This window comes from Schistocerca gregaria, chromosome 8, assembly GCF_023897955.1.
Source record: "Schistocerca gregaria isolate iqSchGreg1 chromosome 8, iqSchGreg1.2, whole genome shotgun sequence".
Lineage (NCBI taxonomy): Eukaryota > Metazoa > Arthropoda > Insecta > Orthoptera > Acrididae > Schistocerca > Schistocerca gregaria.
Genome location: NC_064927.1, coordinates 353,603,401 through 353,617,710, shown reverse-complemented (window position 1 = coordinate 353,617,710; position 14,310 = coordinate 353,603,401). Strand labels below are relative to the sequence as shown.

The window sequence follows — 14,310 nt, the reverse complement described above, 5'->3', positions numbered from 1 at the left end:
CTGTTGTGTGTGTCTTTTGTGGACCTCACAACCTTGGTAACCCGCCGTGTGGTTTTTGCCACACAGCGCACACTTTATTTGAGGGTCCGTGTGTAGTAGTGTACATGTTCTTGTGTCGTGAGCCTCTGCGCACTTCCTGCACCTTACTGGCATGGTGCAGTAGGCGGCGATGTGGTTCAGGCCCTGACACCTGAAGCACTGCACAGTCTTGTTTTTACGGCGCAGCGGTTCAGTGGTGACAGGCACAGCCAGGACCATCTCTATCTCCCTTTTGTTCTGGGGGATGTCCGGGAGTGTGGCCTGGTATAGTGGCCACTTGCTGGTGACATTGGCCATTTGCTGGACGGCCTTGACGACGTACCCTTGGGCAGTCAAATCTGTTTTCATTGCCTGAGGGGACACTCGTCTTGGCAGGTCTCTTATCACTATGTTTCTGTTTCTTGTTTTAGTTGTGGGGAACGTGTAGTGGGGTATGTTTTTGTTGTTTAAAAGTGTTTTGACTGTGGTGTAGTTTTCAAGTGTGTGTAGTGTGATTTTAATTTTGTCTCCACCAGCAGGTTTTGCCTGGAAACTGCCTCCCTCGATTTCTGCCTTCAACAGCTCGAAGAGCTCCTCATAGCTTTGTGAAAACTCTGCGACAACCGGTGGGAGGTGGTGGGCGACTTGATTCTGTGTTTGTGTTGTGTTTTCTGTTGTCTCTGGCTCTTCAGAAACCGCCTGAAATCTGTTTGGGGTGGGTCCCACTCCCCGGGCTGGCGGAAGCCTCGGCTGGCGAAACGTTTTCCACGTCAGCACGAAACCAGCCGAATTCTGCCCGGTTATGCGGTTCCCTTCCAGTGCCGGTGTTTTCTGGTCCCCTCCCAGTGCGACGACAGGTGCTGTCGGGGGCGCAGGCTCCTCAGTGTGTGGAAGTGGTTGGGGTGGGGGTGGTGGAGTGCTTCTTCCCCTTGGAGTGCTTCTCCTTCCTGTCCTCCCTTACACGCCGCTGGTTGGATGTGGTGGACTTGTGTGTGTGTGTGTGTGGGGGGGGGGATTTAAGGTATTTAGAATGGGTGGAAGACTGAGACGAGAGGGTGGGTTTGGGCAGGATTTTGGTCGGTAGACGGGTCATCTGCTTGCCATTCTTCATGGACGCAATGTAGTCGGGAAGTGTGGCGGTGGCGTTGGCAAGCAGGAGCGGACTTAGGACAAGGTTAGGAGGGGCAGGATCGCAAGTGCTGACTATGTATTTCGTTGTCGGCATACGTGTATGACTGCGTTATTTTTTTTTCTCGCCATGTCCGGAGCGGAGAGTGGGGCTGCTGCCAAGGGGATGCCAGTTACAGCCATACCACAGTTCATCAAGAGTAGTGACTGGCGTATTGTGACGAGCCAGTTTCTGTTCCACGATTGACCAGACGTTTTCAATTGGTGAGAGATCTGGAGAATGTGCTGGCCAGGGCAGCAGTCGAACATTTTCTGTGTCCAGAAAGGCCCATACAGGAACTGCAACATGCGGTCGTGCATTATCCTGCTTAAATGTAGGGTTTCGCAGGGATCGAATGAATGTAGAGCCCGGGTCGTAACACATCTGAATTGTAACGTCCACTGTTCAAAGTGTCGTCAATGCGAAGAAGAGGTGACCGAAACGTGTAACCAATGGCACCACATACCGTCACGCCGGGTGATAAGCCAGTATGTCGATGACGAATACACGCTTCCAATGTGCGTTCACCGCGATGTCGCCAAACTCGGATGCGACCATCATGATGCTGTAAACAGAACCTGGATTCATCCGAAAAAATGACGTTTTGCCATTCGTGCACCCAGGTTCGTCGTTGAGTACGCCATCGCAGGTGCTCCTGTCTGTGATGCAGCGTCAAGGGTAACCGCAGCCATAGTCTCCGAGCTGACAGTCCATGCTCCTGCAAACGTCGTCGAACTATCTGTGCAGGTGGTTGTTGTCTTGAAAACGTCCCCATATGTTGACTCAGGGATCGAGACGTGGCTTCACGATCCGTTACAGCCAAGCGGATAAGATGCCTGTCATCTCAATTGCTAGTGATACGAAGACGCTGGGATCCAGCAAGGCGTTCCGTATTACCCTCCTAAATCCACCGATTCCATATTCTGCTAACAGTCATTGGATCTTTATCTACGCGAGCAGCCATGTCGCGATAAGATAAACCGCAATCGCGATAGGCTACAATCCGACCTTTATCAAAGTCGGAAACGTGATGGTATGCATTTCTCCTCATTACACGAGGCATCACAACAACGTTTCACCAGGCAACGCCGGTCAACTGTTGTTTGTGTATGAGAAATCGGTTGGAAATTTTCCTCATGTCGGCACGTTGTAGGTGTAGCCAACGGCGCCAACCTTGGGTGAATGCTCTGAAAAGCTAATCATTTGCATATCACAGCATCTTCTTCCTGTCGGTTAAATTTCGCGTCTGTACCTCGTCACCTTAGTGGTGTAACAATTTTAATGGCCAGTAGTGTATATGAAGCAAAACCTTTTCTTAGGTAAGCTAAATGTAAGGACCTTGTATACACTGACTGAAAAGAACACCAATAACAAGAACGAGTTGTGCAACATAAATGGAAGTTGGTAGGCGTGTTTCTGCATCTGAAAGATGATGCATCTTCACATTTCACGCCAGTCGTATAAGAGTGGTCCTAGTAGCGCCACTATGAGGATACAAATCAGGTTTGCTTGAAATACACCGTGTAACAGTCGTGAGCGATCGTTACCTTTGAGATTAGACGTGGCAAGTTGATGTTATTTAAGATTGCCTTCAAGACGACAAAGATCCAATTATCAAAATCTCATTGAGTTTGATAGATATCGTTTAGCACGCTACGAGAAGCTGAATGTTGCTTCTGCGATACTGCAGAAAGACCTGGCGGGGATGTGGCCACCGTAATTGATTGTTGACAGCGGTCTCAAGAAGACCGGCTCCGAAAGGCCTCGTGGCACTACCGAGAAGGAAGCCCATCGTGTTCGGCGTATGGCTCTGACTCATCGTACTGAATCTGCAGCAGCAATTTGAGCAGCAGTTGGTACCATAGTGACATAACGGATGGTAGCAAATCGGTTACTTCAAGGACAGCTCCGAGCCAGACGCCCTGTAGCGGGCATTAGACTGACTCCGAACCACCGCCATTTGCGACTTCAGCGGTATCAAGATAGAGCTCATTGAAGGGCAGGGTGAAGGTCTGTCGTGCGTTCTGATGAAAGCTCTTTCGCCCTCGGTGCTAGTGATAGCCGTTTGTTGGTTAGGAGGAGGCCAGTTGAGGGCCAACCTGTTGCGTGCTAGTCTCACTGGACCTATACCTGGAGATGTGGTCTTGGGTATGATTTCACATGACAGCAAGAGCACCCTGACTGGAAATCCGCGTGTCAATCTGGTGGTTCAACCAGTTACGCTCCCATTCACGAATAACATTCCAGGGACTGTTTTCCAACAGGATAACGCTCGGCCACATGCCGCTGTTGTAACCCAACATGTTCTACAGACTATCACAATGTTGCCTTCGCCTACTTGATCACCAGATTGTCTCCAATCGAGAATACGTGGGAAATCATCGAACGACAACTCCAGCATCCCTGTATTGGGCGACCAAATACAACAGGCATAGAACTCCACCCCACAAACTGACATCCGGCACCTATACAACACAATGCATACACGTTTGTAATCTTGCATTAAAAAGTCTGGCTGTTACATCGGTTATTAACGTGCCAGCATTTCACGTTGGAAATGGCTTGTCTCGTGTTTACATTAAACTGTGATTTTACAATTTTAACTACAAAATATATTACGTAGACAAATATATTTCCGAAATTTCATTATTTTACGTTAATTACTTTTTGGCGTTCCAAAGTTTTTGGCGTCAGTGTATAAGTGAAACCTCTTGTATCATGAATATTCTGTTATATTACAGGAGAAAAATGTATAATTTCTACGAGGATTACTGGCTGCGTTCTGGCGATAGCCTAGGAAGAAACGAGGCACGACGAGAAAAAGTGTGGCTGCCTGCAGTTTTTGCTTTAGTGTATTCATCGTGCGACCGATCGGCAGTTAGATAGCCGGTCCCACTCCATCTGACGGGAAAGGCCAGCTTCTGGGCGCACCCTGAGCAGAGCCGTGCGGGTTTAGAGAGAGAAACGAAGTGGGGGCAGTCGACTCGTTCCGGGATCGTACGAGTGCATCAACGACCGCTGTTGGCGTGGACCGGAGGAAACCGCTAAGAACTGACAACAGAGGCCAGGGTACGGCTGGTGAAGTCTTCTTGTCATGAGCAGCATGTGCAGACGGTAACTTCTGTGGTCTAAAGCGTCGCGGCCGACGTAGAGAGTTTGATGCAGCGACAAATAAAGTTACTGTATCGTTACTGCCCTCTTAAATTGGGGGAATCCTCTAAATGGCTATATTTTTTAGGAAAGGAAGCCGGCTCCAACTGTATTTGTGTTGCGGGCATCAAATGTCGAGATCGGAAACAAGGTGTCATCTGGCTCACGGTACCGCATCGCCTCTTTAAAACTGACGGCAGCTACGAGAGTGGTGCGAGCACGGGAGTAATTTGATGCTACAGCTTTGTAAGTGTGAGTAGTGCCCTATGATATTTATTTGAAGGATGCCTCTACTTCGTGATGTGTGACAAATTTGTTTGCTTGCTTGTATTTGACTGCAACTGAATTGTTTCGTTACACGAGGGCAGCCCCTCGAATAGTCCTTGTTAGTCTGCGATGTTTACTTTGGGCAATCTTTCAAAACAAAACTGTTCCGCTGGTCGAAGAAAAACTGAGGTTAAGCTATAGTGTGGTAACTAAAGTCATGGGATACCTCCTTTTGCCCGGCGTACTTCAGCAACTCGACGTGGCATCGACTAAACTAGTCGTTAGAAGTAACTACAGATAAAGTGAACCATGCTGCCTCTATAGTCGTCCACAGTTGCGAAAGTGTTGCTGGTGCACGGTTTCGTGCACGAATTAAGTTGTAGATTATGTCTATTAAAAGTATCGTGGGACTCATGTCAGTCGATCTGGCTGCACAAATCATTCTCTCGAACTGTCCAGTGTGTTCATACCAATCGCGAACAACTGCGGCGCAGTGACCGAGCGCATGTGTCATCCATAAATGTTCCATCGCTGCTTGCGATCATGAAGCCCATGAATGGCTGAAAATGGTCTCGAAGTAGCCGAACATAAGCATTTCCAGTTAATGATCGGTTCCGTTGGGCCAGACGACACAGTACATTCCATGTAACCAGAGCCCACACCATTATATTGTATGGAACTGGGGACCTAGAAACGGCGGAGGCCCTTCGTCCGCGCAATGGTACACAACTCCACCACAGGCTACAACAGTCCACTCACCCCACCGCCACCCCACACCGAACCCAGGGCACAGACAAAATATGTTACTTTGTGCCCAGGGTTATTGTGCGGTTCGGCCGGCCCCCAGTGGACCCCTTCCCCCTCCCCCTCTCCCCCCCCCCCCCCCCCACCCACACACACTCGGGAACGTCTCATACCAGACGAGTGACGAGTGTAACCCCAATGTTTGCGTGGTTGAGTAATTATGGTGAAAGCGCACGTGGAGGAAGTGTAACTGAGGCGGAATAAGGGCAACCAGACCGCATTTGCCGAGCCAGATCGACATCTGCCTTAAAAGCCATTCACAGAGTAATCCGCCGGGCGGATTGTTGCCGAGGACCGGCGCGCTTCCTCGCCCGGAAAGCAGTGAGTTAGATCGCAAGGATAACCGGGCGGGCCGCCCACACAGTTATGGAGCCACCACCAGCCCGCACAGTGCGTCTTGGCAAAATGAGCCCATGACTTCCTGAGGTCTGCGCCACACTCGAATCCTACCATCGGCTCTTACCAGCTGAAATCAGGATTCATCTGCCCAGGCCACTGTTTTCCTGTCGTCTAGGGTCCAATCCAAATGGTCACTATCCTAAAACAGGCGCTGCGTGCGATGTCGTGCTGTTAGCAAAGGCAGTTGCATCGGTCGTGTCCTGCCATTGCCCATTAACGCCAGATTTCGCAGCACCGTCCTAACGGGTATATTCGTTATACGTCCCACATTATTTTCTGCGCTTATTTCTTTCAGTGTTTCTTGGCTGTTAAGACCGACAACTTTCCGCAAATTCCGCTGTTCTCGGTCGTCGGCTACTGCGTTGTCCGCGATGAGGGACAATACCTGAAATTTGGTATTCTTGTCATACTCTTGACATTGCGGATCTCACAATTCTGAATTCGCTTACGATTTCCGAACTCTAATGTCCCATGCTTTTGGTTGAACTACCATACGGTGTTGAAAGTCTGTTAATTCAATTCGTGCGGCCATAATCACGTCGCAAGGGTTTTTACATGATAATCACCTGTATACAAATAACAGACGCGGGATGAAAACATTACCATATATGGCAAGGAAGAGATCACTAGTGACATCACAGCCAGCAGTGCGGCTATATAACGACGCGGCCACGGCGACACAGCAATCAGTCACTTGACAACGACTGAGGAGAGCTCGGTCGAAAGCTCGTGGGATGTTAGTCAGCGGACGCGGCTGAAGGCCCGAGGAAATTTTATTAATTCATATCGACGCGAAACCATGCACTCATACACATAATACATCCGTCAATGCACTGTCCTATCACAATAACTACCATACTGCCATCAATATATGTGCGTATCGCTATCCCATGACTTCTGTCTCTTCAGTGTAATTGTTCGTTGAACGAAGAAATTCTGAGACCCATTTTAATGTTTTACCTTTTGGTTAACTCGGAGAGATATTAAGATTGAACTGAACTTGCTGCTTTGAACAGACTGAGTATTTTATTATGTATTATCCTTGGACTCATTTGTTCCTTTTAGAAGAATTGAAAAATTTTAACGAAAAATTGTATTTTCTTATCTTAAGTAAGTGTTGAAGATTTCTTTTATCGAGGTAGTGTGTTAATTTATGTGATATTTAAACAACTGTTTTGTGAGAACATTCCTTGCGAATAAATACCCAGAATAAGGTCCGTCCAGTGTGAGTGAGTCAGACCAATCCACTACTATAACCCTTTGACGTAATTTTTTTGTATTGTTTTGTTCAAATGCCAAATCGTTCCTGTCTACCAACTGGTACAGTGCTCTCAATCATCTTAAATGATATACCTTATGTTTCATGTTATTGGCATCCTGTTCGACACTCTAGAGATCTGTTCACTGGAAAAACATTTGACAAACTACTTGATATTTAGAAAAGATAAGTATATATCTGTTTTAAGTGGTACAGTGTTACAATGTCGTGGACATTTTCACAGTGGCCTCGTAAGCTAGAACTGCGATTGCTTGCTTGTGTGAAACAAATGCGTGTTGTCTGATGCGTTAAGCGTTTTGCTACGACGCAGTACGCGCAGCAGCGCTGGTACTCACCCGCTTCTTGTTCTTCATGAGTGTGGCGTCTCGGGTGTCCTGCGCGTTGCCCGGCGCCTTGGAGCCCCAGAGGCGGAGCGCCATGCGCGCGTACACGTACGAGATGATGCACAGCGGCGTCAGGTACTGCACCAGGAACAGCACCATGCGGTACGACATCATCGCCTCGTTGGACAGGTGCACGTTGATGCAGAACGGCTTCGTCACCACGCGCTCACCTGCGCACGGGAGCCGCCGCTTCACGTCCGCCCATCACCGTGGTCGCTCTGAGCTACAGCAACCCATCACTCAGGCGGAGTGTGCGCTACTTTGAAACTTTCTAGAGGACCTCTTTCGAATGCTGGTTCCGTATCGACGAGGGCTGTCCAGAAAGTAAGTTCCAATTGATCACGAAATGGAAACCACAGTGAAATTCATAAAAGTTTTATTTGTTACAGATAGCTGCACCTTCCAACTACTTCTCTACGTAGACGCCGTTGTGACTTAGACATTTGTCGTAGTGTTTTACCAACTTTCTAATACCCTCATCACAGAAGGCAGCCGCCAGTGCTTTCCGTCAATTCTCTACGCTAGCCTACAGCTCGTTGTCTGTGCAAAACATGTTGTCTTCCATAGCCAGCTGTTCATGTGAGCAGAGATGACACTCAGAGGAAGACAATTACGGGCTGTATTGTGGGTAATACAACATTTTCAATTGAAAACGATGCAGGAGCATCATCAGTGCCCCCACAGGATGCGGCTGAGAACTGTCTTGAAGAAGTCACCGCACGACATTTATGTAATGTTGACTGCATAGCTTCAGGCGAAATTTCTCACAAGGTCCTCGTACATGGCGGGAGACACTATTTTGTAGACATCTTTACGCGCTCACTGTGAGCTGAGAAATGAGAAGAACGACGTGATGCTATCTAGGGTGATATTAGAGACACTGCCCAACACATCTGTGCAAAGTTTTATCGGATTTTCATAGTCGTTTCTATTTCACGACCGATCGGAACTTACTTTCTGGACACTCCTCGTACATTGATGTGCAAAACTTAATACAATAAGTTTCGCATGATGTGTCACTGCCGAGTAACACAGTTGAAAGAAACTTGAACCATACATACATCTACATCTACATCTACATGACTACTCTGCAATTCACATTTAAGTGCTTGGAAGAGGGTTCATCGAACCACAATTATACTATCTCTCTACTATTCCACTCCCGAACAGCGAGCGGGAAAAACGAACACCTAAACCTTTCTGTTCGAGCTCTGATTTCTCTTATTGTATTTTGATGATCATTCCTACCTACGTAGGTTGGGCTCAACAAAATATTTTCGCATTCGGAAGAGAAATTTGGTGACTGAAATTTCGTAAAAAGGTCTCGCCGCGACGAAAAACGTCTATGCTGTAATGACTTCCATCCCAACTCGAGTGTCATATCTGCCACACTCTCTCCCCTATAACGCGATAATACAAAATGAGCTGCCCTTTTTTGCACCCTTTCGATGTCCTCCGTCAATCCCACCTGGTAAGGATCCCACACCGCGCAGCAATATTCTAACACAGAACGAACGAGTGTAGTGCAAGCCGTCTCTTTAGAGGACTTGTTGCATCTTGTAAGTGTCCTGCCAATCAAACGCAACCTTTGGCTCGCCTTCCCCACAATATTATCTAGGTGGTCTTTCCAACTGAAGTTGTTCGTAATTTTTACAAACAGGTACTTTGTTCAATTGAGAGCCTTGAGAATTGTACTATTTATCGAGTAATCGAATTCCAACGGATTTCTTTTGGAACTCATGTGGATCACCTCACACTTTTCGTTATTTAGCGTCAACTGCCACCTGACACACCATACAGCAATCTTTTCTAAATCGCTTTGCAACTGATACTGGTCTTCGGATGACCTTACTAGACGGTAAATTACAGCATCATCTGCGAACAGTCTAAGAGAACTGCTCAGATTGTCACCCAGGTCATTTATATAGATCAGGAACAGTAGAGGTCCCAGAACGCTTCCCTGGGGAACACCTGATATCACTTCAGTTTTACTCGATGATTTGCCGTCTATTACTACGAACTGCGACCTTCCTGACAGGAAATCACGAATCCAGTCGCACAACTGAGACGATACCCCATAGCTCCGCAGCTTGATTAGAAGTCGCTTGTGAGGAACGGTGTCAAAAGCTTTCCGGAAATCTAGAAATACGGAATCAACTTGAGATCCCCTGTCGATAGCGGCCATTACTTCGTGCGAACATAGAACTGCTTCAGTATAGTTAAAAAGGTAACTGAAAAAATACGCAATGAGGCGATCAGAAGTGACACTTTTATTCAAAGACAATAACTACACACCGCGATTTACGAAGGTCCCCTAGATATTACAAAAGGCGGAATATCGTTTGTAATAGGTTGTGTGATCACCATGGACGGTTGTGCATGCTCTGTACGTGCTGCCACTCTAGTAACAAGGTTGGTGAGCAGTTTTTGTAGTATAAAGTTCTATTCATCAACCAGATCAATTGACAACTGCTGGATGGTAGTTGGTGTATGCGGACGTGCTGCAATACGACTCACCAAGGCATCCCACACGTGCTCTATGGGATTTAATTGGGAGATCGGGCTGGCCAGTCTGTTTGCTGAATATTATCTCCTTCCAGGAGCTTCCCCACCGACGCTGTTCTACATCTGCATGTATATGATTACTCTGCAATTCACAATCAAGTGCCTCGCAGAGGGTTCATCTAAACAACTTCAGATATTTCTCTGCCATTCCATTCTCTAACAGCGTGCGGGAAAACGAAAACATAAATTTATCTATGCGAGCTCAGATTTACCTTACTTAAATATGATAATCATTTATTTTGCAGTTCGTAGTAATAGACGGCAAATCATCGAGTAAAACTGAAGTGAAATCAGGTGTTCCCCAGGGAAACGTCCTGGAACCTCTGCTGTTCCTGATCTATATAAATGACCTGGGTGACAATCTGAGCAGTTCTCTTAGGTTGTTCGCAGATGATGCTGTAATTTACCGTCTAGTAAGGTCATCCGAAGACCAGTATCAGTTGCAAAGCGATTTAGAAAAGATTGCTGTATGGTGTGGCAGGTGGCAGTTGACGCTAAATAACGAAAAGTGTGAGGTGATCCACATGAGTTCCAAATGAAATCCGTTGGAATTCGATTACTCGATAGATAGTACAATTATCAAGGCTGTCAATTCAGCTAAGTACCTGGGTGTTAAAATTACGAACAACTTCGGTTGGAAAGACCACATAGATAATATTGTGGGAAAGGCGAGCCAAAGATTGCGCTTCATTGGCAGAACACTTAGAAAATGCAACAAGTCCACTAAAGAGACGGCTTACACTACACTCGTTCGTCCTCTGTTAGAATATTGCTGCGCGGTGTGGGATCCTTACCAGGTGGGATTTACGGAGGACATCGAAAGGGTGCAAGAAAGGGCAGCCCATTTTGTATTATCACGTAATAGGGGAGAGAGAGTGGCAGATATGATACGCGAATTAGGATGGAAGTCATTACAGCAAAGACGCTTTTCGTCGCGGCGAGATCTTTTTATGAAATTTCAGTCACCAACTTTCTTTTCCAAATGTGAAAATATTTTGTTGAGCCCAACCTACATAGGTAGGAATGATCATCAAAATAAAATAAGAGAAATCAGAGCTCGAACAGAAAGGTTTAGCTGTTCGTTTTTCCCGCGCGCTGTTAGGGAGTGGAATAGTAGAGAGGTAGTATGATTGTGGTTCGATGAACCCTCTGCGAAGCACTTAAATGTGAATTGCAGAGTAGTCATGTAGATGTAGATGTAGATGTATCTTCCATCAATTCTATCTGCTAAGAATCCCATACTGCACAGCTATACTCTAGCAGAAGACGAAAAAACACAGTGTAGGCAATATCTTTAGTAGCTCTGTTGCATCTACTAAGTGCTCTGTCAATAAAACGCAGTCTTTGGTTTTCTTTCCCCACAAGATTTTCATTGTGAAAGGTCCAATTTAACCTGTTTGTAATTATTTAGTTGAATCGATAACCTTCAGATTTGTATTATTTATCGTGTAATCGTTATATAACGGATTCTTAATACTCATGCGGAGGACCTCACACTTTTGACTGTTCAAGGTTAACTGCCACCACAAAGATATCTTGTCTAGATCTGTTTTTAATCTGTATCAATCTTCTCACTATTTGACAAGACGGTTAACGAAATCGTCACCTGTAAACAGTCTGAGGTCTGTTCGCATTGTCTCCCGAAATAGCAAAGGACCTACAACACTTCCGTGGGGAACGCCGCATATCTCTTCTGTTTTACTCATAACTTTCAGTGAAGTACAACGAACTGTGTTCATCCTGAGAGGAAATCACGAATCCAGTCAACCAACTGGTTGATACTCCACAGGAACGCAGTTGATTAGCCTGTTGGCCTGTGAGGAACGGTCTCAAAAGCGTTCTGGAAATCTAGAAAGATGGAATCAAACTGAGATCCCTTATCGATAGGGCTCATTACTTCGTGTGAATAAAGGGCCAGTTGTCAATCAATCACGACACATCGTTTTCTTCGATGTATTTCATAATGTTCGAACAGAGTATAATCACTGATTAAGAATATATTTAACAGGAAATATTTCATATTCCTGATCGTTTGCAACAGCATTGACACCATTTCTCCACTCTTCTGTCACACGTAAATATTTATTTTGAAGTTTTATAAACATTAAAAAACTGTAATGTGTCAGTTATGAGAAGTTTTGTTATTCATGACGAAGTTTTGTTTTACCGTATTACCTTATTTGAATTTTACTAAAGAACGTGAAGCTGATTATAGGTGACAGCTGTTGCAGCCCAAATGAAGACTGTTGCACGGACAGGTCACAATAAAATGTATCATGGAAAGAGCAGTTTACATACGATTTTACTGAGAAATGGTGGTGCTAGGGAGTGTAATGTAAAAATGTATTTGTTCTTTTGCGTTCGAATTTATAGCACTGAAGAAATGAACCACTGTATCTCAAGTTCTACTTTTATTCTTACATCACAGAACGAACCACACAGGCATTCAGAAAGTAGAAAGATGGAGTGGTGACGCTCGACCTGTAGGTAGCCTCTTCCTGCCCTAATGGTGGAGGGTGTCTTCATCACTAAGATATGGCATGGAAAAAAAAGAAACTTTAGGGTACAGCTCCTGATCTTAAAATTGCAGACCTCGGGTAATCGCAGTTCTCTCAAAAGTGTACGTGGGAATGACGAGATATATCATTATGAATTGTTTTCCCTCAGTCGGGTGGAAATATTAAGCCCAAATTTCCTGTTGGTGTAATTCAAGAGGCATACGGTACGTATTGAGGCTTGCTTCGTCGCCCCACTTGGGCGTGGATACCTCAAGCAACACATCACCCACTATATGTAATCATCTACACTAATCATACATACACTTAGCATATAACATTCACGTCACAAAGGTATAGTTAGCCAAAATACATCAATCCATAAATCTATACCTACATCTAAATTCGTATTTTGCAAACGTCTGTGCCTCCTTACCATTCTAGTAGTTTTTAGGGCTTCTTTCCGATCCAGTCTTGTGTGGAGCGTGGGAACAGTGGTTGTTTAAATGCCTCTGAGTGCATTGTAACTAATCTAATCTTGCCGTTACGATCTCTATGGGAGAGATACGTAGAGTGTGGTAGCATGATCCTAGAGTCTTCATTTAAAGTCGGTTCTTGGAACTTTGTAAGTAGACTTTCTCGAAATACACTCCTGGAAATGGAAAAAAGAACACATTGACACCGGTGTGTCAGACCCACCATACTTGCTCCGGACACTGCGAGAGGGCTGTACAAGCAATGATCACACGCACGGCACAGCGGACTCACCAGGAACCGCGGTGTTGGCCGTCGAATGGCGCTAGCTGCGCGGCATTTGTGCACCGCCGCCGTCAGTGTCAGCCAGTTTGCCGTGGCATACGGAGCTCCATCGCAGTCTTTAACACTGGTAGCATGCCGCGACAGCGTGGACGTGAACCGTATGAGCAGTTGACGGACTTTGAGAGAGGGCGTATAGTGGGCATGCGGGAGGCCGGGTGGACGTACCGTCGAATTGCTCAACACGTGGGGCGTGAGGTCTCCACAGTACATCGATGTTGTCGCCAGTGGTCGGCGGAAGGTGCACGTGCCCGTCGACCTGGGACCGGACCGCAGCGACGCACGGATGCACGCCAAGACCGTAGGATCCTACGCAGTGCCGTAGGGGACCGCACCGCCACTTCCCAGCAAATTAGGGACACTGTTGCTCCTGGGGTATCGGCGAGGACCATTCGCAACCGTCTCCATGAAGCTGGGCTACGGTCCCGCACACCGTTAGGCCGTCTTCCGCTCACGCCCCAACATCGTGCAGCCCGCCTCCAGTGGTGTCGCGACAGGCGTGAATGGAGGGACGAATGGAGACGTGTTGTCTTCAGCGATGAGAGTCGCTTCTGCCTTGGTGCCAATGATGGTCGTATGCGTGTTTGGCGCCGTGCAGGTGAGCGCCACATCAGGACTGCATACGACCGAGGCACACAGGGACAACACCCGGCATCATGGTGTGGGGAGCGATCTCCTACACTGGCCGTACACCTCTGGTGATCGTCGAGGGGACACTGAATAGTGCACGGTACATCCAAACCGTCATCGAACCCATCATTCTACCGTTCCTAGACCGGCAAGGGAACTTGCTGTTCCAACAGGACAATGCACGTCCGCATGTATCCTGTGCCACCCAACGTGCTCTAGAAGGTGTAAGTCAACTACCCTGGCCAGCAAGATCTCCGGATCTGTCCCCCATTGAGCATGTTTGGGACTGGATGAAGCGTCGTCTCACGCGGTCTGCACGTCCAGCACGAACGCTGG

The 14,310-nt window shown here is 46.8% G+C and overlaps 1 protein-coding gene across 1 annotated transcript in view; it reads right to left on the bottom strand.

Annotated features, from left to right (window-relative positions):
- LOC126284307 (RYamide receptor-like) overlaps positions 1-14,310 on the bottom strand; it is a 1,455,467-nt gene that overhangs the window by 440,042 nt on the left and 1,001,115 nt on the right. Inside the window, exon 7 of the mRNA XM_049983138.1 lies at positions 7,421-7,638. Within this exon, the coding sequence (XP_049839095.1) occupies positions 7,421-7,638 (218 nt within the window). The remainder of the gene's footprint in view (positions 1-7,420; positions 7,639-14,310) is intronic.